The following is a 26,263-nucleotide window of genomic DNA, read 5'->3' on the forward strand; positions in this document are numbered from 1 at the left end:
TTACACTGATTCATAATTTCATTTAATATGACAAAATTCAACACATTGTCATTTGTGTAAAATATAAAGACAATGTGTCAACGAGCGCGCCATTGTACAAACACTTAGCATAATATAAGATTTCTAGTTTGATAATTGTTGGAGGATTTAGCCAGACCATCATTGTTCACCACATGCGTAGTGGTGAACTATTATAGTTACCAACTTTCTAGGTGATTTACTCTAGAGGAGGGTAATTGCATTGGCAATCTAACTAGTCTTCTTTTTTCCCTTCATTTTGAACAATCACGTGAACGTGTTCAATCATACTTATATATGTTTTGTCTAGCAACATGTAAATCCGTTAATGCGGCTCTTAAACCTTATAACTAAGGATTGTTTTTTTTCTATTTTTGTTTATAACAGAACCTTCAACATCAATGACAAAAGAACACAAACAAGTATCAATCTCCCATACAGATAGAGTTGTCGTCCTTTCCCGAGGAGGAAAGGACGACAACTCTGTCTGTATGGGAGATTGAACAAGTATCAGGCTCTTACCTTCTTCACCTTCATCAAAATACTCAAACATTTGAAATATAAGGATATATCAATGAAATAAAAATAAAACAATTAAATACCGATATTCAATGTTAAACTTTATTACATAGTAATATTTGAGATACATTTTATATTATTTCTGACTATGCAGTGAATAACAATTATTGTCCTTGCGACTGTACAATTTAAAGCAAATAAAATAGAATTGCGTATATCAATCTTCTTTTGTATCATTACGAGTCAAGGTCCGCTCAGGAATCATAAGGATTGCTACAAAAACAACAACAAAATAGAAGAATCGAGTTAAAATGTACTGGAATAATTAAAAAATTAAACATTAAATAAATATGGCTTAACAATAGAAGCAGAATTGTGTTGGAAATTTACCCTTAAATTTTGATACGTATAGTTCCAATGACTAACACAAACACAAATCGATTTGATTTTTTTTCTTATTATCATTCGAAGATAACTGACAACGCCAATCCAAAAACAAAACCACCAAGAGACAAACAAGTTTAGAACATTAAAGATTAAGCAACGCGATCCCTGGTTAGAATTAGGCGTTCTTTCGTGTGCCCCGGGGAAGATTAAGCAGAATATATGCACAGTGGTTGTCGTTTGTTGGTGTGGTTCTTGAGTGATTTTTTTTTTAATTTTTATACATGAAGTTTATACCGTTAGTTTTCTTGTTTATTTGAATTACACTAGTCATTTGTTTTGGCCGTTTATACCTTACTGTATAGTGTGAGCAACTGCTCCGTGCTGAAGGCCGAACTTTGACATATAATGATTTACTTTTACAATTTGTGATTTTCATGGAGAGATTCTCATTGACATGCATGCCACATCCTCTCATATCTATTTGCTCCTCATGTGTCATTTTTGCATTGCAGATGTAAGAATACTTTCGGGAATGTCATGTTAGAGTTAATGAGACTTAGTCGGCATTGTCGGCATTGTGGTAACCACAATTGAAACATATCGTTCATCATCTAAGAAACAGGTATTTCATAACGACAAACGAAATTGTGATGGCGTCCATTAATGTTTCACCACGTGAAACCCTTTGGTTTAACAGGTTCGTTGTAATAATAAACCCTTTTGTAAGTAAATCATGATAAAAAAACACAAGATTTGAAGTAATGTAATAACTTGGGGAATTATACTCATTATGGATGTGCTACTGGCATGCTTCTACATAGAAATGGAAAAATTCACCAGTGGAAATCTAAAATCGTGAGAAGACTTAATAGCAAAATGTAAAATGAAAACAATTCCTGTTTCATTAATCCTTTCTTATAATAGGAATCTCCAGTTTTACGTCTGCTTCGTTCAAATAGAGACGATCGCACAGCTTTAACTCTTTTGACAATAATGATAATGTCACGTTTTTAATGGAGAAAACATCAACTATGTTGGAGAAAAAAAAACACTGCGCGTTGAAATAACAAGACAAATTTTACAGCGAAGATGAAGATAAATACATGTTACAAATATTCAGATCAGTTTTTATGAATGTTCCCATTGTAGTTAAACGGGAGATAAGCGACGTTTAAAATCTTCCATAATATATACATGACTTTTATTTTCAATATGTATGTGGTATGCAGTTTACTTGATTAATTTATTGTTTCGTCATTTGACAAGAAATCTGGCAATCATATTAGAGTCAAAACATCTGCCACATGCGGGATTGAAATTCACAGCTTTAGTATGGAAAGGCTACAGCAAATGAACTTCTACGACCTTTCCGTCACTAAAATTATCCTGCTCTTGTGCGACTTCTACTCACATAATAAGGAAAATTGATGCAAAAAAATATATAAAAAAACAAGACAAAGGAGACAAAGTTAAATTGCAACTCTTTTCTTATCATATTTACCATCTTCAGTTTCAGCGTTATCATCTTTTTCGAACATTGGTTCAAGATATTGAAACTTTTCATCTGGACTAAGTCGCTGGATCTACAATAAACAAAAAAGTATGGAATGATTCAAAAGACCAAAGTGTAAGATAGAGGTTTACTATGTTGTCTACATAAGGATATTCCTGTTCAAAGTCAGGAATCTCAAAGTTATTTTCCATTCGTTTGATGTGTTTAAGCTGTTGATTTTGCCATTGGAAAAGGACTTTCCGTTTTGAATTTTCATTTGAGTTCGGTATTTACTTTTTTACAGAATATTACATCACTAATAAATATTTAGTTTATGCAAATTTCATATAACAACAAAGAATTCATACCGCTGAGTTTGACTTGTACATGCAATATAATATTCTTTTAGTTTCATCAGATCATCATTTCATTAGGATATATTTTTTATTCGTAGAGCTATAAAGGATTTACATTCAAATTGAATTTATTATATAATAAGAATAGGAATGAACGACAGTAAACATTTATTTTCCGGCTTTTGGAGTATTTGTACTTTGTAATATTTTATTCACAGTATTTTAATAAGATTAGATATAAAGACAGTTTGGGGTTATTTCATCATTATATTTTCGGATTTTTTTGCAATGACATTTCTAGACTTTGTATAGTTAAAAACAATTTTCGAGATAAATTGTTGAAATAAAAAATAGTAACAGAAAAACCTTATTCCAAAGTAAAATTTAAAAACAAAAGAATTCCATTACAGCTGACTAGACTAGACTATGTTAACTAACTGAACAACTAGAACTCAGTTCTCATACTCATGACATTTTTCGAAAAATCTGTTTAGAAATACGAAATAGAAAAGTTGCTTTAATATTATAGATCACTATAATTTGGATTCGCAAGAACACATAAGCAAAATCAAAATAAAGAATTGTTTTTAAATTAAACAAATTTACGACGTCAAATTTGCATTTCCCTTCTTTACAATTGCGATAGGATGCCGGCGTTTTAGCAAAATATTAGTTTCAGGTTGCACGAATGAAATATTTGTTTTTATAAATGATTACCTTTCACGCTGCAGGCTTCTTAATATCATGAAATATTATAAAGTACAGAAACACAAAAGATTACAAAAGATTAAATAAACCAAGATTGACTGCATAAGAAAGGGTTTGAATAGCATAACACTAATACATGAGACATACCATTTTCTCTATTCTATTTAAACTATCATCTATTTGCGAAAGCCTTTTCATCATCTGTAAAACGAAGTACAAAATGTCACGTTTAGTATTCATTCATAAGCCCATATTTTAAAACTTAATATTGCTTTATAGAATTAAAATTTCGAGCGATACATGTACATGTAGGGCTAGTCTACTCAACTTGATTTTAAACATACGGGATATGACTTGAGGGGTAGATCAAAACAATTTTACCCCAAAAATGTATCTCCTTGGTCAAAATGCAAATATGTGCTGTAATAGATTACTTATAGGTAAAGTCATAGTAATTCAGGATTTTCATCTAACATCTTCAAGTGATTGACCGATTGGTGTATAACGTATGTAAAATGCAAATCCGGACGAGAGCATCTCAATATTATCAGATAATGATCCCGACTTTGTACTAGATCAACATCTTGATATTTTTCTTTGTTTTCGACACAGATCGGAAAATTCTATTGGTCTACATGTACCAACGCCGTAAACGATACTTGCTAAGAGGAAAAGCTGCAGATACCAATACAGTTTTCAAGCTGGAGATAAATCGAACGATCTCCCGTACGCTTGGCACACCCACTAAAAACAGCTGTATGATACTATTTTGAATTAAAATTGAAAGAAGTGTTATAACTGGTTTGAGAAGCATTTCATATGGATAAAATATGACGTTGATAATATCCAATTCCAAATAAAAAGGATTTGCGTAAAAGCGGCAACAATGATTATAATGTTAAAACAGTAGTCATTGAGACTAACAACATTTTAGGCAACGGTGTTATTTGTGCTGACATGAATTGTCATTGATATGGTTATATTTATAAATTTACTGTTTACAAATTTTTGAATTCTGTGAAATACTAAGGCTTTTCTACCTCAGGCATAGATTACCTTAGCTGTATTTGGCAAAACATTTTGGAATATTGCTTCTCTATGCTCTTCAACTTCGTACTTTATTTGGCTTTTTTAACTTTTTGGATTCGAGCGTCAGTGATGAGTCTTTTGTAGACGAAACGCGCGTCTGGCGTATATACTAAATTAAGTCCTGGTATCTATGATGAGTTTATTCATATACGCTGAGAAGACAATTCTCTGAACGTTGGACTAGATAATAAGGATACATGCTAACAATTGTATGTCAGAGATTAATCATTTAACCGATTGAAACAAATTATATTCTTTTAGTAATGAGAAACATCTCCATTTTATAAAAAGAAAATGTGTTTCGGTGTAACACCAGAAATGATGATACTCACAAGGGGTGAAATTATTAATTAAATGAGTGAAACTGATTGTAGTATGCAATTTGATTTAACGGTTATTGTTGCAATAAGAAAAAAAGAATACATTACCTTGACATTCTCTTGGGTTGTTTCGTCTTTTAACGCTCTAAAATTCTTATTCAAATTTTCTATCTGATCCTTTTGCTCCTGTATAAAAAAATAAAACAATATAATTATATTTTCCCTTTGTTCTATGTGTATTTATAGCATTGTAGAGAAAACAAATAATCTATTGAATTTTCCTCGGAGTTCAAAAATTATTAAAATAATTTATTAAAAACAACAACTTATTTACATTCTCTTGATGAAGATAAATCAAGAAAAGTCCTTCGGAAGGATGAAAATTAAATGTGTTGTATTAATTTATTGCGATGCTCATATCAATACATTGGTTATTAATATTTACATCCTAATACATCTGCTCAAGGAGAACAAGTAAATACAATATTATTTTTTGTTTCTAAATTATCAAGAATATATCTGAAATGTTTACCTTTTCATATGTCTTTTTAATCTTGTTGCTAGTTTCTCCAAAATTCTTGTTTTCGTTTTCAACTAGCTTTTGTTCTTCCTGTTTAAAAAAGATGATATTGAAGGAATCTTACTTAAATGCTATAAGAATAGACAAGATACATAACAATTCTTACCAAATATGCAAAGATCAATTTAGAAGTCGCCATACTTTCAAACCACACTGCGGTATAAATACCTATCCCACCTACAATTCACTGGTTACATTATTCATAACTTGCTCAAATCTATAAATAACCGGAATTGGTGTTTAAACATAAAAAAAAATCCACGTATAATAAATGATATACCTTTCCATTCTTTCTATTTGTCTTCTCATTTAACTTTTCTAACTTTCTGCTCATGTTTGCAATTTGTTTCTGTAGATCCTATGTAAATAACAAACACAAATAAGTTTAGATACTTATTCTTTGCAAACCTGAACTAAATAGAAAAAATATGCAATTATAGTAATCTTTGACCATACTCTAGATGATAATTTAAATAAATGTCTATTCATAGAAATATTTTTTTTATTTGGTAAAAATTTCAAATTAGCATACAATTTATACAATACTATCAGGACATTATATGCATTTCATTTTTTTTAAATAAAGTTCTGTACGAGTACTGTTTAACTAGATTACACATTTAGAATAATCTTATGTGTCATATCTATGATATTGTGTCTAAAATGATTTTCGATATGTAGCGCAAAAGAATTCAATACGATAACATGATATGAAATATTTATCACATACTTCGATTATTATCACATGCCTTTCCGTAACGTTATCACATGAGAGTCCGGTGATACTCGGCAAATTCCGGAAAATACACCTCCATGGTACATTTTCAGTGACAAACATTACAAAGTAGGGTACAAAACAATTATTTGAATACTGTGTGAAATGAGAAGACAAAACCCGACAAACAAATGATAAAATAAATGCATTTTAAATGTTTCAAGCATAATTATTTTAGAAAGGTACTTTAAAAATGTTTACTTTAATTATGTATATTGTTGATTTTTTTTATCGTCCATATTAAAATATATCATACTGCTGTTTGTCGTGTCTGTTGAGGCATACCTACTAAAAAAATTCTTATCGAATTTAACTGCATTTGGGTTCCGACATGCGTGAACTTTTCACTCTTTGAACTTCTATTTGAGAACCACGTAAAAGGAATAATAAAATAATCTTTTATTTTTCTCGATTGTTGAAGCATAAGATAAAAAGATCATAACATGTCAGTTTTCATATCGCATGTAGTATCAGCACTCTGTCAATATCAGCCCTCGAGCCATGCGGCTCTTGGGCTGATATTGAACCTAGGGCTGATAATACATGCGATAGGAAAAATGCCATGTAATAATCTGATAATATAGAGAAATAGAACATAACTTTCATATGATAAATACGTTATTCGGTAGTTAATAGTTTTATGAGATCTGTTAACCTGAGATCAAGTACAAGTAACATGTTATCATATTTAATCATTACACATTATATATTCTATATTTTGTGCGAAGTTTTAGTTTATTAATATACAACTATTTATATGTTCTTTTAACTCATTCGTTTGTTACTTCTTGTTATGTATGGTTAACTTTGTTATTCGTATGTTGTAGTCGTATTAAAGATTTACATAGACAGCGGAAAAAACTCTATAGCGGTAATGGTACGGATAATGCGTTCGTACTTGCCTTGAATAGAGGACAATGACATTTTAGATAAAGTTAGATCAACATTATGTTATAAACGAATTAATAATCACGCTATTGCATCCAAACAATTATATTGTAAATGAACCTAATAAAATAAGCATAATCTAAAAAAATAATGTTTCCAGATTTTGATTGAATGTAAATATAGTTATGATAACTGAAATGAACAAGAATATGACCATAGTACACGGATGCCCCGCTTGCACTATCTTTTTTCTCTGTTCTGTGGACCTTGAAATTTCGGTCAAAAATCATATCGTAGGAAACATGTCTACTACATTTTTAATTTTCTAGTTGATTGGACCTCAGCTTAATAAATAAACTATCTTGAGACATTTGGTGAACATTTAGAGAGATATAGGAAGATATAGGAAGATGTGGTATGAGAGTCCATGAGACAACTCTCTATCCAAGTCACAATTTATAAAAGAAATTTAGAGGTTAGAAATATACAACTGGCTATGGTTTTAACTGAAGCATTTGAACATTTGTTTAGTTTAAACTTAGTTTAAACATATTTTATTTACTCAAAGTAAAATGGATTGGACACAAGTAAGCCATACTTATGAAGTCCGCTCCGAATGACAATAATTTACAATACAATATTAATATGAGCATGCAATATCAAAATAAACAGTATTTTACGAGTCTATCAATTGAGAGAAAAAAAAATGAAACAGAAATAGATGTAAACATTGAAAACGTTGATGATGATGATGATGATGATGATGATGATGATGATGATGATGATGATGATGATGATGATGATGATGATGATGATGATGATGATGATGACGACGTGGATGTACCGTAAATACATTTTCTACATAACAAGAAATCTGTCAGACCTTTTGATAAATTCGAATACGTGTTTGAATATATTCACATTTTGTTCATACGAGAGATTCGGATTACCAGATGTAAGTAACTTAACATTTAATATAAGGTCATCAGGAAGCCATCTTAGATTATTCATCAGAATTTCTCTCTGGTGTATATATAAAGAGCAGTCGAAAAGGAAATGGTGTACAGTCTCAATGTTACATCCACAAAAGCAAGATGGATCAGCAATTATATTGACTCTAAACAAGTCATAGTTCAAGAAAGATGAGTAGCATCTGAATTGTGTTAAAATCATATTTAGTTTCCTCGGTCCATATAGAAAGTGCTTTGGTACATCTTTATTTGTGGTATTTAACCTTTTTAAATGGATTTTAAACTTTGCTATAGAGTCTGATTTTCGAAGGGACAAATCGGTATGATTCCATAGGTTAATAGTTGATGGTATAAAAGATTCTTTAGTAAGAGATAATCTACAAAAAGGAACAATGATGTCATTGCCATTTCTCAAGGGATATGTAGTTGTGCTCTGTACACTAGGTGGAACAAGTTTGCATAGATAATCCAGAGCTTGGTTATGTTGAATGTAATAAAACATTTGTAATTTTCGTCTTTTCCTCCTGTCAGCTAAAGTTTCCCACCCAATTTCCTCATACAGAATTTCAGATTTTGTAAATATAGGCAAACCAGTAACTATTCTAGCAGCTTCTAGCTGCAAACTTTCAAGTTTATTAACATATCCTATCCGGCAATTATCCCATACTTCAGTTGCATATTCAAAGATTGGTCTTATAAATACTAAATAGAGTTTTTCTAAGTTTTTCCTACATAGCTGATACTTGAGTTTTCTCAGGATATTTAAATGTTTCGTAACACTGATAATCAAATTGTCTATATGACTGTTCCACCGAGCATCAGAGCAAAACGTTACCCCAAGGTGTTTGTGACATTTTGTTATAGGGATTTCTTTATCATTTAAGCAGAATTTTAAAACGGGTGCATCTTTATTTGAAAAAAATCATTATTTCTGTTTTGTCTGGATTAAAAGACATTAGCCACCTCCGTGACCATTCGTTTAGCTCTTCGAGATCACGATCAATAACAGTTTTTATTTGCTCTTGTTCGTTCCCCGAGTAATTAAACGAAGTGTCATCCGCATAGAGTCTAGTTAGAGATGTGAGTTTCTCTGCAATGTCATTTATATATATTATGAATAATAAGGGACCAAGTACTGAGCCTTGAGGTACTCCAGCTGAAAGACTGCAAAATGAGGATGATGATGTATTAATCACAACTTTTTGTTGCCTATCACAAAGATAACTCTCAAACCAGTTAAGTAGATTACCATGTATTCCGTAAGCTTACATTTTATGCAGGAGTCCTCTATGCCAAACCTTGTCAAAAGCTCTCGAAAAATCACAAAAGACAAAACAATTTATTTCCTTCTTTTCTAGTGAGTTAAGAATACAATTATACATTTCTAATAGCTGATGTACAGTTGGATTTTTTGGCAAAAATCCAGACTGATATTCATAAATTAGTTTATTCATATGTAAATGATTATATACATGTTTAAAGACAATTCGTTCCATGATTTTACCTACACAGCTTATCAACGAAATTGGTCTATAGTTTGAAGGTAATGACGAATCACCTTTTTTTAAAATAGCAATAACATTTGCAATCTTCCAGCTAGAAGGATACTTACATTGTTGGAGGGATTTATTTAATATTATTTGTAAAGGAACCGCCACTTTCTTAGGGCAAATTTTCAGCATTCTGTGACTAATCAAATCTGGTCCTGATGCCTTATTCGGATCAATAGTTTTGATAATATCAATTATTTCATTTTGATTTATGTATATATCTTGAATATAAGTATTAGTTTTTTCTTTAAACTCTGGAATAGGAACATTTTCTTCCTCGAGTTTAGATATCAAACCAAAGTATTCGTTCAATAAGTCGCACTTCTCGCTATCCTCATAAACTATGTCACTAAACTCCTCATCTTTTATTATGTTTTGTAGAGGAGGAATATTATTTGAACTCTTATTCGACTTTATCAGCATTTTCATTATTTTCCAATAGTTTTTTGAATTTGGAGCATTACTCAATATAAGGTTATCTAAATTAGTTTCAAATCTTTCCTTAGCAAGTTTTTTTAAATTGTTAACTCTGTTTCTCTGTTTCTTATAATACTTCGCAATATCCGATTCTCTTTTAAATTTCAGGGCATATTTTCTAAAACGGTCTCGTTTTCGAATTTCTCTTTTTAATTCACCATTAAACCATGGTTTATCAGAACTACGTATAGTAACTAATTTAGTGGGAATGCACTCCCTCGCGATATTAAAGAATGTTTCAGTTAATATTCCAGATAGTTCGTCCACGTCTTTATTATCAGGAAGCAGTGCATTCCAGTCTACGTCGTCCATTTTTTCAGAGAATTTAACTTTGTCAACTTTTTCATAAATCCAAATTTCTCTTTTATACGAACGTGTAATAGTTGTCGGACACTCGAGAAAAATTATTGGCGCATCGTGGTCACTTATATTAGAAGGCGTTGGTAAAACATCTGAGATAAAGTACGACAAAGTGTCACTTAAAATAATTGGATCAAGTAGTGTGCTACTGTGATTTGTCACTAGAGTTGGTTTATCAATAACATTTCGTAAATTAAATATATTTAAGATTTCAATTAATTTGTTGTTTTGCGCCTTGAATAAATCACAGTTCAAATCACCCGTAATTACAATATTTTCATTGAATTGATAAGCCAATCCTATTGCATGATTTAAGCGTGTCCAATAATGAAATATCTAGAAAATATCTAGAAAAAAATGATAACATTGTAATGTAAAAAAAGTATGAACCAGAAACCTTTGAATGATTGAATCGTATAAATTGGCAGCAATACCAACAGTCTTGTTGTTGTTAATTGAGTGATATTCAAGTTGGAAAACATGATATATTTATCAGTAGTAACTGGATAAATAAATGGCTTTTGGTACTTTGATTTCGTCTTTTTATTAAAATTTTTCTTTTTGTTTTGTGTCATTCTGTTACGTCGATTCTTTTACATCTGATGTTAACATTTGCTTTCCTATGTTATATTATTACACCACCTTCCAAGGTAGGGGTCACAAGACAGGCTAAATATTATTAACCCTGTCGTATACGAATCTGTCAAAATTCACGAAGCTTTAATTAGGTGGTTGTCGTTTACTGCTCGTTTACAAAGTATTTGTTCAATAAGTCGCACTTCTCGCTATCCTCATAAACTATGTCACTAAACTCCTCATCTTTTATTATGTTTTGTAGAGGAGGAATATTATTTGAACTCTTATTCGACTTTATCAGCATTTTCATTATTTTCCAATAGTTTTTTTGAATTTGGAGCATTACTCAATATAAGGTTATCTAAATTAGTTTCAAATCTTTCCTTAGCAAGTTTTTTTAAATTGGTAACTCTGTTTCTCTGTTTCTTATACTTCGCAATATCCGATTCTCTTTTAAATTTCAGGGCATATTTTCTAAAACGGTCTCGTTTTCGAATTTCTCTTTTTAATTCACCATTAAACCATGGTTTATCAGAACTACGTATAGTAACTAATTTAGTGGGAATGCACTCCCTCGCGATATTTAAGAATGTTTCAGTAAATATTCCAGATAGTTCGTCCACGTCTTTATTATCAGGAAGCAGTGCATTCCAGTCTACGTCGTCCATTTTTTCAGAGAATTTAACTTTGTCAACTTTTTCATAAATCCAAATTTCTCTTTTATACGAACGTGTAATAGTTGTCGGACACTCGAGAAAAATTATTGGCGCATCGTGGTCACTTATATTAGAAGGCGTTGGTAAAACATCTGAGATAAAGTACGACAAAGTGTCACTTAAAATAATTGGATCAAGTAGTGTGCTACTGTGATTTGTCACTAGAGTTGGTTTATCAATAACATTTCGTAAATTAAATATATTTAAGATTTCAATTAATTTGTTGTTTTGCGCCTTGAATAAATCACAGTTCAAATCACCCGTAATTACAATATTTTCATTGAATTGATAAGCCAATCCTATTGCATGATTTAAGCGTGTCCAATAATGAAATATCTAGAAAATATCTAGAAAAAAATGATAACATTGTAATGTAAAAAAAGTATGAACCAGAAACCTTTGAATGATTGAATCGTATAAATTGGCAGCAATACCAACAGTCTTGTTGTTGTTGATTGAGTGATATTCAAGTTGGAAAACATGATATATTTATCAGTAGTAACTGGATAAATAAATGGCTTTTGGTACTTTGATTTCGTCTTTTTATTAAAATTTTTCTTTTTGTTTTGTGTCATTCTGTTACGTCGATTCTTTTAAATCTGATGTTAACATTTGCTTTCCTATGTTATATTATTACACCACCTTCCAAGGTAGGGGTCACAAGACAGGCTAAATATTATTAACCCTGTCGTATACGAATCTGTCAAAATTCACGAAGCTTTAATTAGGTGGTTGTCGTTTACTGCTCGTTTACAAAGTATTTGTTCAATAAGTCGCACTTCTCGCTATCCTCATAAACTATGTCACTAAACTCCTCATCTTTTATTATGTTTTGTAGAGGAGGAATATTATTTGAACTCTTATTCGACTTTATCAGCATTTTCATTATTTTCCAATAGTTTTTTGAATTTGGAGCATTACTCAATATAAGGTTATCTAAATTAGTTTCAAATCTTTCCTTAGCAAGCTTTTTTAAATTGTTAACTCTGTTTCTCTGTTTCTTATACTTCGCAATATCCGATTCTCTTTTAAATTTCAGGGCATATTTTCTAAAACGGTCTCGTTTTCGAATTTCTCTTTTTAATTCACCATTAAACCATGGTTTATCAGAACTACGTATAGTAACTAATTTAGTGGGAATGCACTCCCTCGCGATATTTAAGAATGTTTCAGTAAATATTCCAGATAGTTCGTCCACGTCTTTATTATCAGGAAGCAGTGCATTCCAGTCTACGTCGTCCATTTTTTCAGAGAATTTAACTTTGTCAACTTTTTCATAAATCCAAATTTCTCTTTTATACGAACGTGTAATAGTTGTCGGACACTCGAGAAAAATTATTGGCGCATCGTGGTCACTTATATTAGAAGGCGTTGGTAAAACATCTGAGATAAAGTACGACAAAGTGTCACTTAAAATAATTGGATCAAGTAGTGTGCTACTGTGATTTGTCACTCGAGTTGGTTTATCAATAACATTTCGTAAATTAAATATATTTAAGATTTCAATTAATTTGTTGTTTTGCGCCTTGAATAAATCACAGTTCAAATCACCCGTAATTACAATATTTTCATTGAATTGATAAGCCAATCCTATTGCATGATTTAAGCGTGTCCAATAATGACCGTCGTTCGATTCGGGAGGTCGATAGGTATTGCAGAGTAGGAATGTTTGACCTTTCGTACGGATCTCAACCCAGAGAGTTTCATCTGATTGATTTTCAAGATCATTTCTACGGAGAATACCAATATCGTCTTTAACATAAATGAGGAGGCCGCCGCCAAAACTGTTACGATCTTTTCTGATCTTTTCTGATGATTTTGTTTGAAAATGAATTAAGTTCGATGTCTTTGTCGCATATATTTGGATCTATGTGACTCTGTGTGAGAACATTTGTCCGACTCTATAATGAACTTAAATAAGTGTTAATGATGGTAGTGGCTTTGTTATTTATTTGTCAATTTATATCTATTGTATGTTCCGACTTACAGAAGTATTATATGTTTATATAATTTGGTAACAGTTGATTAAACATGGTTATTGTATTAAATGGTCTGATTAACTTAAGATTCGTATTCAAATTACTAACATTTGTTTTAATGGTGCATTGTATTGTTTTATCAAATTGTTCCATGCTTATCAGTTAGAATTATTAAATAAATTAAACGTATTATTGAAGGTTGAAGAAAGTTATTTTGTTGTGTTTAGGTCAATGACATACTTACTCTCATTGCCTAATTAAAATTTAGTTTTGCTTCTTAAAAAAATATCTAGAAAAAAATGATAACATTGTAATGTAAAAAAAGTATGAACCAGAAACCTTTGAATGATTGAATCGTATAAATTGGCAGCAATACCAACAGTCTTGTTGTTGTTGATTGAGTGATATTCAAGTTGGGAAAACATGATATATTTATCAGTTGTAACTGGATAAAGAAATGGCTTTTGGTACTTTGATTTCGTCTTTTTATTAAAATTTTTCTTTTTGTTTTGTGTCATTCTGTTACGTCGATTCTTTTACATCTGATGTTAACATTTGCTTTCCTATGTTATATTATTACACCACCTTCCAAGGTAGGGGTCACAAGACAGGCTAAATATTATTAACCCTGTCGTATACGAATCTGTCAAAATTCACGAAGCTTTAATTAGGTGGTTGTCGTTTACTGCTCTAACATTTGCCTTTTTTCGTTACTGTTTATAGAAATAATGTATACTAAATACAATGAGACCACATTTAGGTTGTACATGTGTATCTACATCGTCAATAAAAAATACTCACCTCCATTTTATCTTCTTCCATAACATTTATTTTCCTATGAATGAAGAACAATCACCATATAATGTACTTCACGCTAATTCCAAAAACGTACACATATTTGATTTGATTTTTTGTCCGTCACAGTTTAATCAGCTCTAAGACATTTGTAGTCAGTATTTAGATTTTTTAATAGGTTTGCTTCGAGCTTCTATGAAAACTTATATATTGTCAAAGTGCGCATCTTGTGAAGAACGATTGATTCTTGTTATTCAGTTAGATGGCGAAACAATTTTGTTTAAAACGGAAGACTCGATTTGGAAAAAAAGTGTTGGAGCTGACTGAAAAAAACTTATTATAATAAAGATATTGCATTTGTGTTTCAATTGTATGGTTTGGAATGGTGATGTAAGCTTACGTTTTTGTCAACAGTTTGATTATTCGTGATTCGTTTACGTTACAATTTTTTTCAGGAACATTCTTTCCAAGGATTAGAGCACACACGTTGCAAAATATATTCTTTTCTGCGCGAGAAAAAAAAGTCCTGATGTGTAGTGCATACATTTGCGTTAGATTTGTGTCCAGTATGTGTACTTAAAATCTTGAATTTTTGCGATTTCACAGTTAATTTAGTGCTGCATAATTATTGATGATTTAGCAGTGAATTTTTTTTTAAGTGTGCATGTTTCGTATTTTCTTTTACACCTCATGAATGGTGTTGTGGTGCAAATACTATGAATTGACTGCAAACCAGATTGCATATTTCAAATCACTAGTTATACATTTAAGCTAGCCGCCGTTTGAGTTTTCAATTTCAGATATTTCTTCATACGACTTATATATGATATTGAAATGCACAGTTTGATTTTGTTGCACTTCGGTTTTCATGTTGTCACTTTATTTTTCTCATACAATTGATGTGTTTACCTCGGATTTATTTTGACCCAATCGATTTGTGATTTTTAAACACCTGTTAAGACTGTTAGATATGAGAGTATTGTTATTTGGCGTCAGATTAGTACACCATAACATATGGAGCGTATGTCGCATTAAATTTAAGATGAAGGAATCGTTATCCAAGCTGGACTTTTTCTTTTTTTAACAGTTTTCATCTGAACCTGATAACCCGTTTCTCCGGTTTTTTTCCACACTAAGGTGGTACCCAACACCTTCACTAAAATGAATTTGGCTCGTTTAATTTTCATAAAATTTTGGCAAAGTATTCACTTTGACCATTTGACAAACTATAAAAATTTCAAAAATTTGAACCAACCAATTTATCAGAAAAATTACACTGGTTATATAGCAGTTTGACAAACACTAATTTTGATCATTGAGAAGCTTAATATTCCCTTAACAACGCAACGTAATTAAAACGTTTAGCTGATTTTACAGAGGTATCTCCCTGTAGTGTTAGGTACCACCTTAAAGCATCAAGCCATTTTATCTTAAATAAAAATTGTTTAAACATTCCATTAACTACGAAATGTAAATTATCAAACGACTTTTCATTTGCCGTAGAACAAAACGGAGGAGACATTTTAAAGACGTACTTTTGATATGGCCAGGACACATTTTGTTGCCGTGTTAAATCATAAAACTGTTCACTGAACAAAATACAATAAGAAAACACGTTTCTCATAAATGAAAAAAATATATATTACCCTCTTGATTTCATTACACAGCGTTGCTCTACTTCTTTTGTTGCAGCAAGCAAAAGGTCAAAATTTTTATTGTATATAAATACTGAAATTGAAAATGAGAGAAAAAGTTTCTGAAGCTTAGTCTGAAAATAATTTGTTTAGACAAAATTATGCAAACCATCAGCTATACTTCTGAAATAACAGGGTCAAATGTGTTAGCCGGCATGACGTAAATACAACAAATAAAACAATTCAACTTTATATATAAATCATACATAACATTTGTGAAATTACACTGTTGCGTGCCCTTTTAATATCATCATACTATATTATCAATGATTTACAAATTCCGGGTCGAATTCGATATCGATAACAATTTTACAAAACATGTATATGTCACATGTTGTATCCGGTTGTTGTCAGAAAACCAGGTCGGATTTGTTTAGAGATATGACGAGAGCAGAAAAAGTGTGCACATTATCTGTTATAATCGAGTGTTATCTGACTTCTTCCAAATAGTGATCAAAGTTACCAGGATTATAATTTAGTACGCCCGACGCGCGTTTTGTCTACATAAGACTCATCAGTGACCCTCAAATCAAAATAGTTATAAAACAAAGCGAGTACAAAGTTGAAGAACATTGAGGACCCAAACTTCCAAAAAGGTAAGCCGAATACGGCTAAGGTAATCTATTTCTTGGATAAGAAAATCCTAATGCCCGCGTCACACTGTCCCAATTTTTACGACGATTGCAACACGATTATGGAAATTTTCAAAATCGGGACTGATCGTATCCAGATCGGGCTATTCGTAGTGCCATCTTTAACCATCGTAGAACCATCAACCACTTTTTCTAACCTTCGGGGACAACTTTGGGAAGGGTTCTAAATTTTTTTTTTGTACGTCCGATGTTGAGGGTTCGTATTGAGTTCGTATCACTATCCTCGCCATCGTAATGTCACCGGGAATGCATCTTTGAACATCGTATTGCATTCGTGTTTCCAATGTTTCCATCGGGCAGTTTTGACATTACGATGTCTACACGAATGAATCACGAAGCTACGCGAAGGTCTTACGATGGCAACACGACTTCGTGAAGACCTCGTAATTCCGTCGTGTTGCCATCGAATAAAAGTACGAAGGCGACAAGATAGAACTACGACGGCAATAAATCCAGCTAAATGTAAGTTAATTTTCGCGCTAAAATACATTTTTTAAAGTGCCATGCGCGATATGCACTGGTCAGTCTAAAACGACAGTTAAGAAAGACGTTCACAAACCATGGAGCTCATATCTTATGATTTTATGAGAACAAGAAAGGCGACAGCGTTGTTTCTATTCATTCAAATGGAACAAAAAGAGCAGCTATTACAGGCTCAGGATTTACTTTTACAAGTAAAATATTATTTTTTGTCAATTTTTCATATCAAGTAACATAATGAAAATCATAAACGCGCCTCGTACACCAACACTGCAGGTACACGTATATAGGGAAACCAACTTTTTCTTGATTATTTTGATTTTTTATGTATCGTCTGAGTTGTTGTCACACGAATAATTACTCCATAACCATTTTGTTTTCTATATGTCATATTTTGCCGCATTTGTTGCTTTCCCCACACCCTTCCTTTTGTCTATATTATTATGATATTCTCATGGAAAGAGCTCTTTTTGAATAAAAGGTATCAACGAACCCATTACCTTACCTTTAAGATAGATCAGTAAACATGGGCATAATTATGGGTGATTATTCAGACTAGTGCACACATTTTACAGATCCAACAAGGCAATGCCGAGCATGGCACCCCCTCGTATGTAACATATTGGGGACAAATATGGACACTATATTTGTATATGACACATGCAGAAAATGGTAAACTGAATATGCATATTTGATACATAAACTATTTTTTTAGAAATCAACCAAAACATTCAGTAACTGGAAATACCTTTAATATTGTCTTTAGAACCAGCAGATAAAAAAATGAGCAACCAATTTCCTGTGTATTATGCTATTTGAAGGAGACAAAAAGTCCATCTGTATGACCTTGACCTTTGGCCTTGAACGTAAAAAATGTCAGATCATTACAAGAAGGAACAATATACCAAATGTGGTTAAAATCTTTTGAAGCATATTGGTTTTAGAGTGTCCACAAGGGTTATATTGCCTTGTATTACAACTGCCACTGTGACCTTGACCCTTGAACTTTAAAGCTAATAGCGCTTAAGATATTCTTAACGAGAAACACCATACCAAGTTTTGAGCATTTTGGTTCTAGAGTGTCCATATTTTTTCTTTTGGACTTGTACTTTCCTGCTAGACTCATACCCCTCCCTCTTCCTCTTCTTCTCCCTGATTTTGGTGGCATTATATGCGGAGACTTAGAGTCAAGTTTTACCCTTCAAGTCCACGGTCTTCCGTCTTATGATTAAACCAGAAAATAATATATATTCAATATTGGTCAAACAATTTAAAACGCGTGATGCCTTCGGCATATAATTTAAATGCATCGTAAGCTGTACACCGACGTCTTTGTCTTTTAGACATCGTATGGCCATCGCGCCATCATCGTAATCCATCGTGTAGCCTTCGTAATCCATCGTGTAGCCTTCGTGGTCCATCGTGTAGGCTTCGGCTGAGATATGAAGCTTAAATGCCCGTCTTCGGTTAACCTTTGTATGTCCATCTTTTGCTATCGTATATAATTTCGGCACCATCGTATAGACTTCGTTATTCATCGTACTTGCTTCGTTCACTTTTTGGTATTTTAACGAGATCGGGACCAACTTCGTACGAACTTACAATTTTCGCATTCGGGTGTCCATCGTATATAAAAATCGGGACAGTGTGACGCGGGCATTAGGAATTCAGGAATATTGTAACGTTTTCAGTCAATCATGCAAAACATACTAAGGTTATATAACAACATGTGAAAAATTACTTAGATCTTACAGATCAAGTAGAGTAACTCTGAAACCAGTCTTGTTTTTAAATCAAAAGGAAGGTTCATTTTATCCAAGTTGCTCTCTCTTTAATCGTGAAGTGTTCAATATCCTGTTGTTCTCCTTTTCGTCATTCTTTGTTTTGTCATGACTTTGTTGGTCTCCTGGCTTATAAGTTTTTAATTGTGGTATCGTCCACTTTTCTTTGTCTTAATGTATTGGTTTAAAAATTCAATAAATAGTTATCAAAAGTACCAGGATTATAATTTTATACGCCAGACGCGCGTTTCGTCTACATAAGACTCATCAGTGACGCTCAGATCAAAATAGGTTAAAAAGCCAAACAAATACAAAGTTGAAGAGCATTTAGGACCCGAAATTCCAAAAAGTTGTGCCAAATACGGTTAAGGTTGGATAACGAAGCATATTTGTTAAAATTAAAAAAAAAAACAAACAAAAAAAAACAAAAAAATGAACTAATATCGATTCAAAGATAACAAACTGGTATTTGTTTTTTTAGAGACTAATCCTGTCAACTCAAAATATTACCTCGTACAAACATTGGACTTGCATTCAGCTTGCCAACATAGTTGCCGTCATTGGTTTCTTTAATGTGTTTGCCTCGTATTCTATTGTAGGAATAAAAGCACATCCAACCAATTAAATGAAGTAAAAATGCAGGAATTGCAAAAATTTGCAGATGGACAGGAAATATTGTCTTAAGCATGTATTCTTCCAGGAAATCATTCTGAAGCTGTGACCAGTAAAATTCTGACTCCTCGTGAACTTTAGAGAATGTATCACTGAAATGATGAAAATAAAATAGAACTAAAAACAATCAAGTAAAAGAATATAAAAATTGAAAATTTATAGAAAACCAAAGAAAATAAAGATATAAAAGTTAAAAAATAATGTCTAAAATCGAGTGCCTTTTCTTATGTGATATTAGTTGTTACATTTATTGCACTGTTACATTTTTCGTTTCATAGTAAACGCGTTTGTCTTTCCTACATCCAAAACACATTTTCTTGCAAACTATTGGGTTCTGTAAACGTATAAGGGATGAAGAATATTAATCCATCGACAGGTATTTGAATAATGGTAATGTTTTAATGTTAAATAAGATAAATATCAACATATTTAAACAGGATAAAGACCCACTAGTTGAGCTATAATTTCGTATATTGCTTCTCGTACTTGGGATTATAGTTGATGCGAAAATAGTCAACAGATGGGATATTGTATAACATAGACCACAATATAGATTTTCTTTGCTTTTCAAACTTTTGTAAATTGTCGCAGAACACATATAAAGAAGTAGATGGAATGGCATTCAAGCAATATGTAAAGCTTTTACATATTTTGAAGAGCTGGTCTAGATACGTTGTATCGGAATTGATAAAAGATTAGTAAAAAATATATGTATTCAATCTTTTTTTTTTTGACAATGATATTTAGAAATACAAAGAGGAAACCACTCATTCGATGTCTGTCTTAGTTTTTCGCTACCCACGCCTGATATAGTGTTATCAAAATTTACCAATTATTTTCTATTTAACAGTAAATAATAACAAACATGGCATCTCATAGTAAACATGATCAGATCAAACTTATTTTATAAGTATGCATTTTTTGTTTCTAAGAAGGAAAAGTCACGTCAATACAAAAAAGGGTTCTCATCTTTTGCCACTATCATTTGTCAGATAAACTAGAAAAGCTTAAATAGTGTTTGAATATCCTAGCAAAGCTGACGTTGATGTCTATGATACATCTTTTTTATAAAAATTATGAATCTATGCATTTATCTTTTTTGTACGGTTTTGTCGTCATCTTGTAATAAGGATTTTACCATGTCCAGCCAGAATATGAAAAACAGTGGTTGTCTGTTGATGTCCGTCTAAAATATGTTATTTCATGATTTTACATTCCGATTCCATGTGTTGTGATGTAGGGAACTGTAAATGTTATTTTACGATTTTAAGATTTAAACACTTGCCTGTAGATGGCTATCAGTAAATTTAACATCAAAACAATAGCAATCAGTCCATAAATAGCCCTTACATACGGTGATAGGTATACACCAAGCGTTTCAGGGCATCTCTCCAACACACCATTGGTATATGCTGTTTTATCAAAAGTACAATCAGGTTCTCTCACTAAAATAATTTGTTAAGTATTGATTAAAACAAAACTACATGAATGCTGAAATTGTAACCTGTGGTTGTAGAATGTCGTTTTAATCTGGAAATCAAAAGTTATATGTAACAAGTATGGACATCTTTTTAATCAAACATTGGTATATTTCTCTAAGTCAATTGAATTTTCAGTCAGTTTCTCTCACTGAAACGTTTTTTTTTCAAATTAGATATGTCATTAAAATAGTGGAAGCTGAAACTAAAACCTGTGGTCGTATTCTATCGTTTAAACAACGGAAATCACTTTGTTAATACTATCCGTCCATAAATAAGATGGTGTAGCCAATTCTATAATTGAGGAAAAGACTCAAAAGCTTTATTGAAATTACTGTAAACGCAGAATTAGTAAAGAGCAAAATGGTCAAAAATTAGCTCAAAAGAATAATTTTTGACCATTTTGCTCTTTACTGATTCTGCGTTTACAGTAATTTCAATAAAGCTTTTGAGTCTTTTCCTAAATTGATTGTTTCGCAACTATAGCTCCGACAACATGCATTGAAAAGTTTGATTATTATTTTACCCAATATCCAAACAAAATTTTAAACATTTTGTCTATTATGTTAATCAAAATAGATGGACAAATAATTCAAACATAAAATCCAATATTGTAGCAATGAGTTCTAGCATAATAAAAAAATATATTATGTAAACCCATAATCCAATTTCAGCCCCGATGAAAAGGTACACAACTTTTTGAAAAAAGTCGTAAACGATTATAAAATCGGTTGAATTATAGATAACTAGTTGCGCTAGGGTAAAAATTAATATAGATTGGCTAAGGATTAGGTCCGGTAAGGACCGATTTTGGCCTCAAATTTCAGGTTCATCTGACGAAAGATTTTGACCACTTTTTAAACACTTAAGTGTCTATTTTATTTGAATTAATTAATTTATGTGAAAGATTTTAACAGATTTAGTCATTAAAAACGATCCGATTCAAGTTCAAATATGAAAAATCTACCTAATATGCCGAAAAATGTCACTTTTCAGGTGGTTTTTGGTAAAAATGAAAGTGGCCGCATCCGTGTTCATCCTCAACCTTTATATATGTTATGTATTATCATAAAATACAACTTACATTTAAATATTAAGGATGAACACGAATGCGGCCACTTTTGTTTTACACGAAAACCGTCTAAAATTTAACTAAAATGCTAGAATTATGAGGATTTCAGTAATTTAGCATGACTTAACGGTGCTAGTACCGGATATATGTTCATTGTATTGTCAAAAACAGCCCATATTTATGTAGCAGAAGCATTCTACTGTCCAATAAATAACTAAAGGTTTACATTTTAACAATTTTGTAAAACTGCTATATTTTGGGGCCAAAAAGGGGTCTTATTGAACCTACTCCTTTATCAAGATTCCTAAATTTTTGTAATTTGACTTGTACTTTTGGTAAGTGATCGTTATAAATCATTACTTAAAAAAAACAATGAAACTTTAAACATCTTGTGTTTTATCTTATTTGATCTGTTATTGATTCTTTAACGATAATAAAATCGGTTGAATAAAGTAGTTGCGCTTGGTAAAAGTCAATACAGATTGGCTAATTTATAAGATTCCTGAATTCTTGTAATTTGTCCTGTACTTTTGGTAAGTTATCGTTTTGAAGAAAGAAACAATCCTACGAACAATGAACAATGCAAATCGTATGGAATGATGTTTATTTAGAGGCAAATTGACTGTCACTGCAGTTTTTCTGATAACTGCTTGGTTTGTTAAACAAATACTATACACTTACGGTTTAAAATATTTTTGGTTGATAATGAATATTAAATGAACTTTTATACTGGTATCCCATTCTTATAAGTAAAAACCTTTAGTATTGATAAAGACTTTTGATATTTTTATAACTTAAACATCAAGAATTTCTGATGAGTGATTCAAAGCATTTATTCAGTACCAATATGATTTTTACATTAACATACATGTATCACTCTCAGGGTCGAATTCACCAAACAACATCCAAAAACCATTCTTCATGATATTTTCTATCCCTGACCAACTCAACTCAGAGTTTGGGTACAATAGTGAGTAATATGACACATTGAAACTGATCATTATAACTATCATTATAGTCATGAAGGCATACGTGTCCTTAAACTGAAATAAATTAATTTGATATACACATAGCTTAAGTTAAGATTTAAGAAATATATAGTGCATACAAGTGTCTTATTAAAACGTGTCTCTTGTATACGATAATTTAAAAAAATTGATCTCTATTGCATGCCTTTCTAAATCACACAATAGGTATATGCCAAAGCCAAGTGAGTAAACACATTAATTGAAGCAAACACTTTTGAAAATGTTATACCAGACGAGCAACGGAAAGAAAAATAGATTTTTTTATATATATATACATATAGCTTAACGTAAGATATAAGATACACGTGGTGGATACTAATGAAATTTTCAAACAGCCGCGTGCAGCATTGTCTTAAGTGCGCGTATGAAATAATAAAATATGTCCAAGTTTGACATTGCTGGGAGTGTACTATTCATTTCACCATTACGTCTTTTCTATTTATTCATTAATTTATAGACTAAATGTTTCGTTGAAATCCGTAATATCTATATTTTTCTTACCATCTTCTGTATAATTATCAGCTTCGGTCCAACGAATTCTGACATCGAAAACATATTTAAAATTCGGATACACAATAAGATGAAAGTAACGACCAGAAATATTTTGCCTGCATCGTTGGAAATAGAATTTTCCCCAAATTTTAATAACATTCCACACGTAAAAGTTATCATCAAAACCCAGTCCAGACGATTCCACCAGTCATTGGCATAGTTTTCAAATCTCTTTCTTGCAACAGAAACAAGTACCTAAAATACACAATACATACTCAATAAACAATGGCGTCCTGAAGACAAACACATCTTGCACTTTTCATTTCGAATTAATTTCTTAATAGTTGAAAGAGTTAAAATGTACCTGTGTTGTAATGCTACTGTATTGATGATTGTTTGTAACACATATTTGAGTTCAAACACATTTTGTTTACAAATTGATTTTTTTATAATACAATTCCATGATTTTACCCTCATGAGTTGAATTTTAACGTTTTTTTGTAAAAATGCAAATTTGTATTAATGCAAAACCAGGTAGAGGAAACTGTTGTTGAAATGTACTGAAATGTATTATACTTTACCTGCTTTGTTTCATGAAGACAAAAATTTGCCATCCATCCTATTAAAAAGTAATCTGTATACGAGAAGTCCTCTCCAATGTTAAACAGCAGCATGTATGCATATCCTGTCAATAGACTTAAGTATCCAATCTACAAAAAAGAATAAACCTAGATTGATTGGCTTTGAATTTTAAGCTCACGTGCACTTTATAAGATAACTTTAAAGATTGATGTGAGTTCGCTTTGACGTATGTTTAGGAGTATGAAAAAATGTCTTGGTGTTAGTTTAGGGACTTACCTTTTTAAATTTTCCTCGGAGTTTACTTTTTTGTGATTTTCCTTTTTTATAAATGAATAACATCTAAAAACTTCGTTTTTATCAAATCAGCAGTTTGACATCCACAAAAGTGAACAATGAACACTATGAATAACAACATTAACTTTATATGATACGTAAATTGTTATATTATAACATATAAAACATACCATTTGTATTAATACTTTCATGAAAGGTAACTTGTATTTCTTGTAAAACCTGAAATATAGAATAACAGTTATAAATTAATAAAAAATATCATTTTAGCAAGAACTTACCAAAATTTGCTCAGACACAAACTGCATTTAATTAAATTTTGAACTATTGTTCCCTTTTTTATCACACACAATTCTCATTCATAAAAAAAGTTAAATTATTTCTATATTTGTACTGTCAAGTGTGAAAATATTAAGGAAGTACACGTGATTAGAATGCATTGCCATCAATATACTGCGGATGTATTTATTTTCAGGAGTATCATTTTTGTGGAAAGAGAAACATTTTATTTGCATGGATACTCTATGTTGAAGTTTTGCAAAGTTTACAAACAACCCTACGGGAATGTATAAACAAATGCGTGATTAACTTTAATCCACAGGATCCACAACCGACAATTTATGTTTTTAACTGCACGTCGTCTTGAAAGAGAAACATTGTAGGTATAAAATAAATAAAAACATAAACAATTACTGAAGAGATTTTTAAGATTAAAAACAAAGTACAAAGACATAAACCCAGAAATGCTACAGTTAAAAAAAATGGTTCACTCATTGTTAAAAACCGTGCATGGTGAAAAAAACTGATAATTGTTTCAGAAACAAAATAATGCATGAAAGTAATCCTATTCACATTTATATTTTTCCAAGCTTAATGAAAATTATTGATTGAAATTATATCTCTTGATTTTATCCTTGAGTTGCTGTCTTATATATATGTGTCATATATCTCTTTTTCATATTTAGGTATTGGGTGTGTTAAATGATAGATAGAAGAAAGTCTGCAAACTTTTCTTGAATACATTCTAACACTGTGTAACGCTTTTGATTTTATTATTATTTTGTCATTAATGCACTTACCATCGTAGTGGTTTCTTTTCCATGGTAACCATCAACAATGGCATAATAAAGATGTGAGACAGGGCTAACAAGATGAACAGTGCAACCTTTATAACGATAAAAAAACACCATAAAAATAACATTTTATCAACTTCATGTGTCCGAGAAGTTTTATTTTACAAAAAAAGGGGGCGGACCGCGTGTCAATGAAAAAGGCTTCATGATGAAAGTAAGATTTTGTTCTTTTTGTGTGCAAAGCAATTTGTTGCCATGTATGACTATATAAATATTCATCATTTCGTAGTAACTAGCTAAAATTTTACCGTTTGGGTTCCCACTTATTAGATTTTTGGTGAAATTGCAAAGCAGGAAACGGTGACACTCGATATGTAATTTATCAATGGAATAATGAAATTTGATTCTCTG

General features: G+C 31.4%; 1 protein-coding gene across 1 annotated transcript in view; it reads right to left on the reverse strand.

The window, feature by feature from the left end:
- Window positions 1–631: 631 nt before the first annotated feature.
- LOC143076045 (uncharacterized) overlaps window positions 632–26,263 on the reverse strand; it is a 63,544-nt gene continuing 37,912 nt past the window's right edge. The window contains exons 20-34 of the mRNA XM_076251673.1: window positions 25,859–25,944; window positions 24,953–25,001; window positions 24,488–24,616; window positions 23,916–24,161; window positions 23,255–23,429; window positions 21,122–21,281; window positions 19,675–19,928; window positions 16,203–16,284; window positions 14,563–14,596; window positions 5,750–5,827; window positions 5,422–5,499; window positions 4,998–5,075; window positions 3,628–3,681; window positions 2,426–2,507; window positions 632–810 (exon numbers count right to left, since the gene is read on the reverse strand). Coding sequence (XP_076107788.1) covers window positions 755–810; window positions 2,426–2,507; window positions 3,628–3,681; window positions 4,998–5,075; window positions 5,422–5,499; window positions 5,750–5,827; window positions 14,563–14,596; window positions 16,203–16,284; window positions 19,675–19,928; window positions 21,122–21,281; window positions 23,255–23,429; window positions 23,916–24,161; window positions 24,488–24,616; window positions 24,953–25,001; window positions 25,859–25,944 — 1,641 coding nt within the window. The 3' untranslated portion in view covers window positions 632–754. The remainder of the gene's footprint in view (window positions 811–2,425; window positions 2,508–3,627; window positions 3,682–4,997; window positions 5,076–5,421; window positions 5,500–5,749; window positions 5,828–14,562; window positions 14,597–16,202; window positions 16,285–19,674; window positions 19,929–21,121; window positions 21,282–23,254; window positions 23,430–23,915; window positions 24,162–24,487; window positions 24,617–24,952; window positions 25,002–25,858; window positions 25,945–26,263) is intronic.

Source organism: Mytilus galloprovincialis, chromosome 5, assembly GCF_965363235.1.
Source record: "Mytilus galloprovincialis chromosome 5, xbMytGall1.hap1.1, whole genome shotgun sequence".
NCBI lineage: Eukaryota > Metazoa > Mollusca > Bivalvia > Mytilida > Mytilidae > Mytilus > Mytilus galloprovincialis.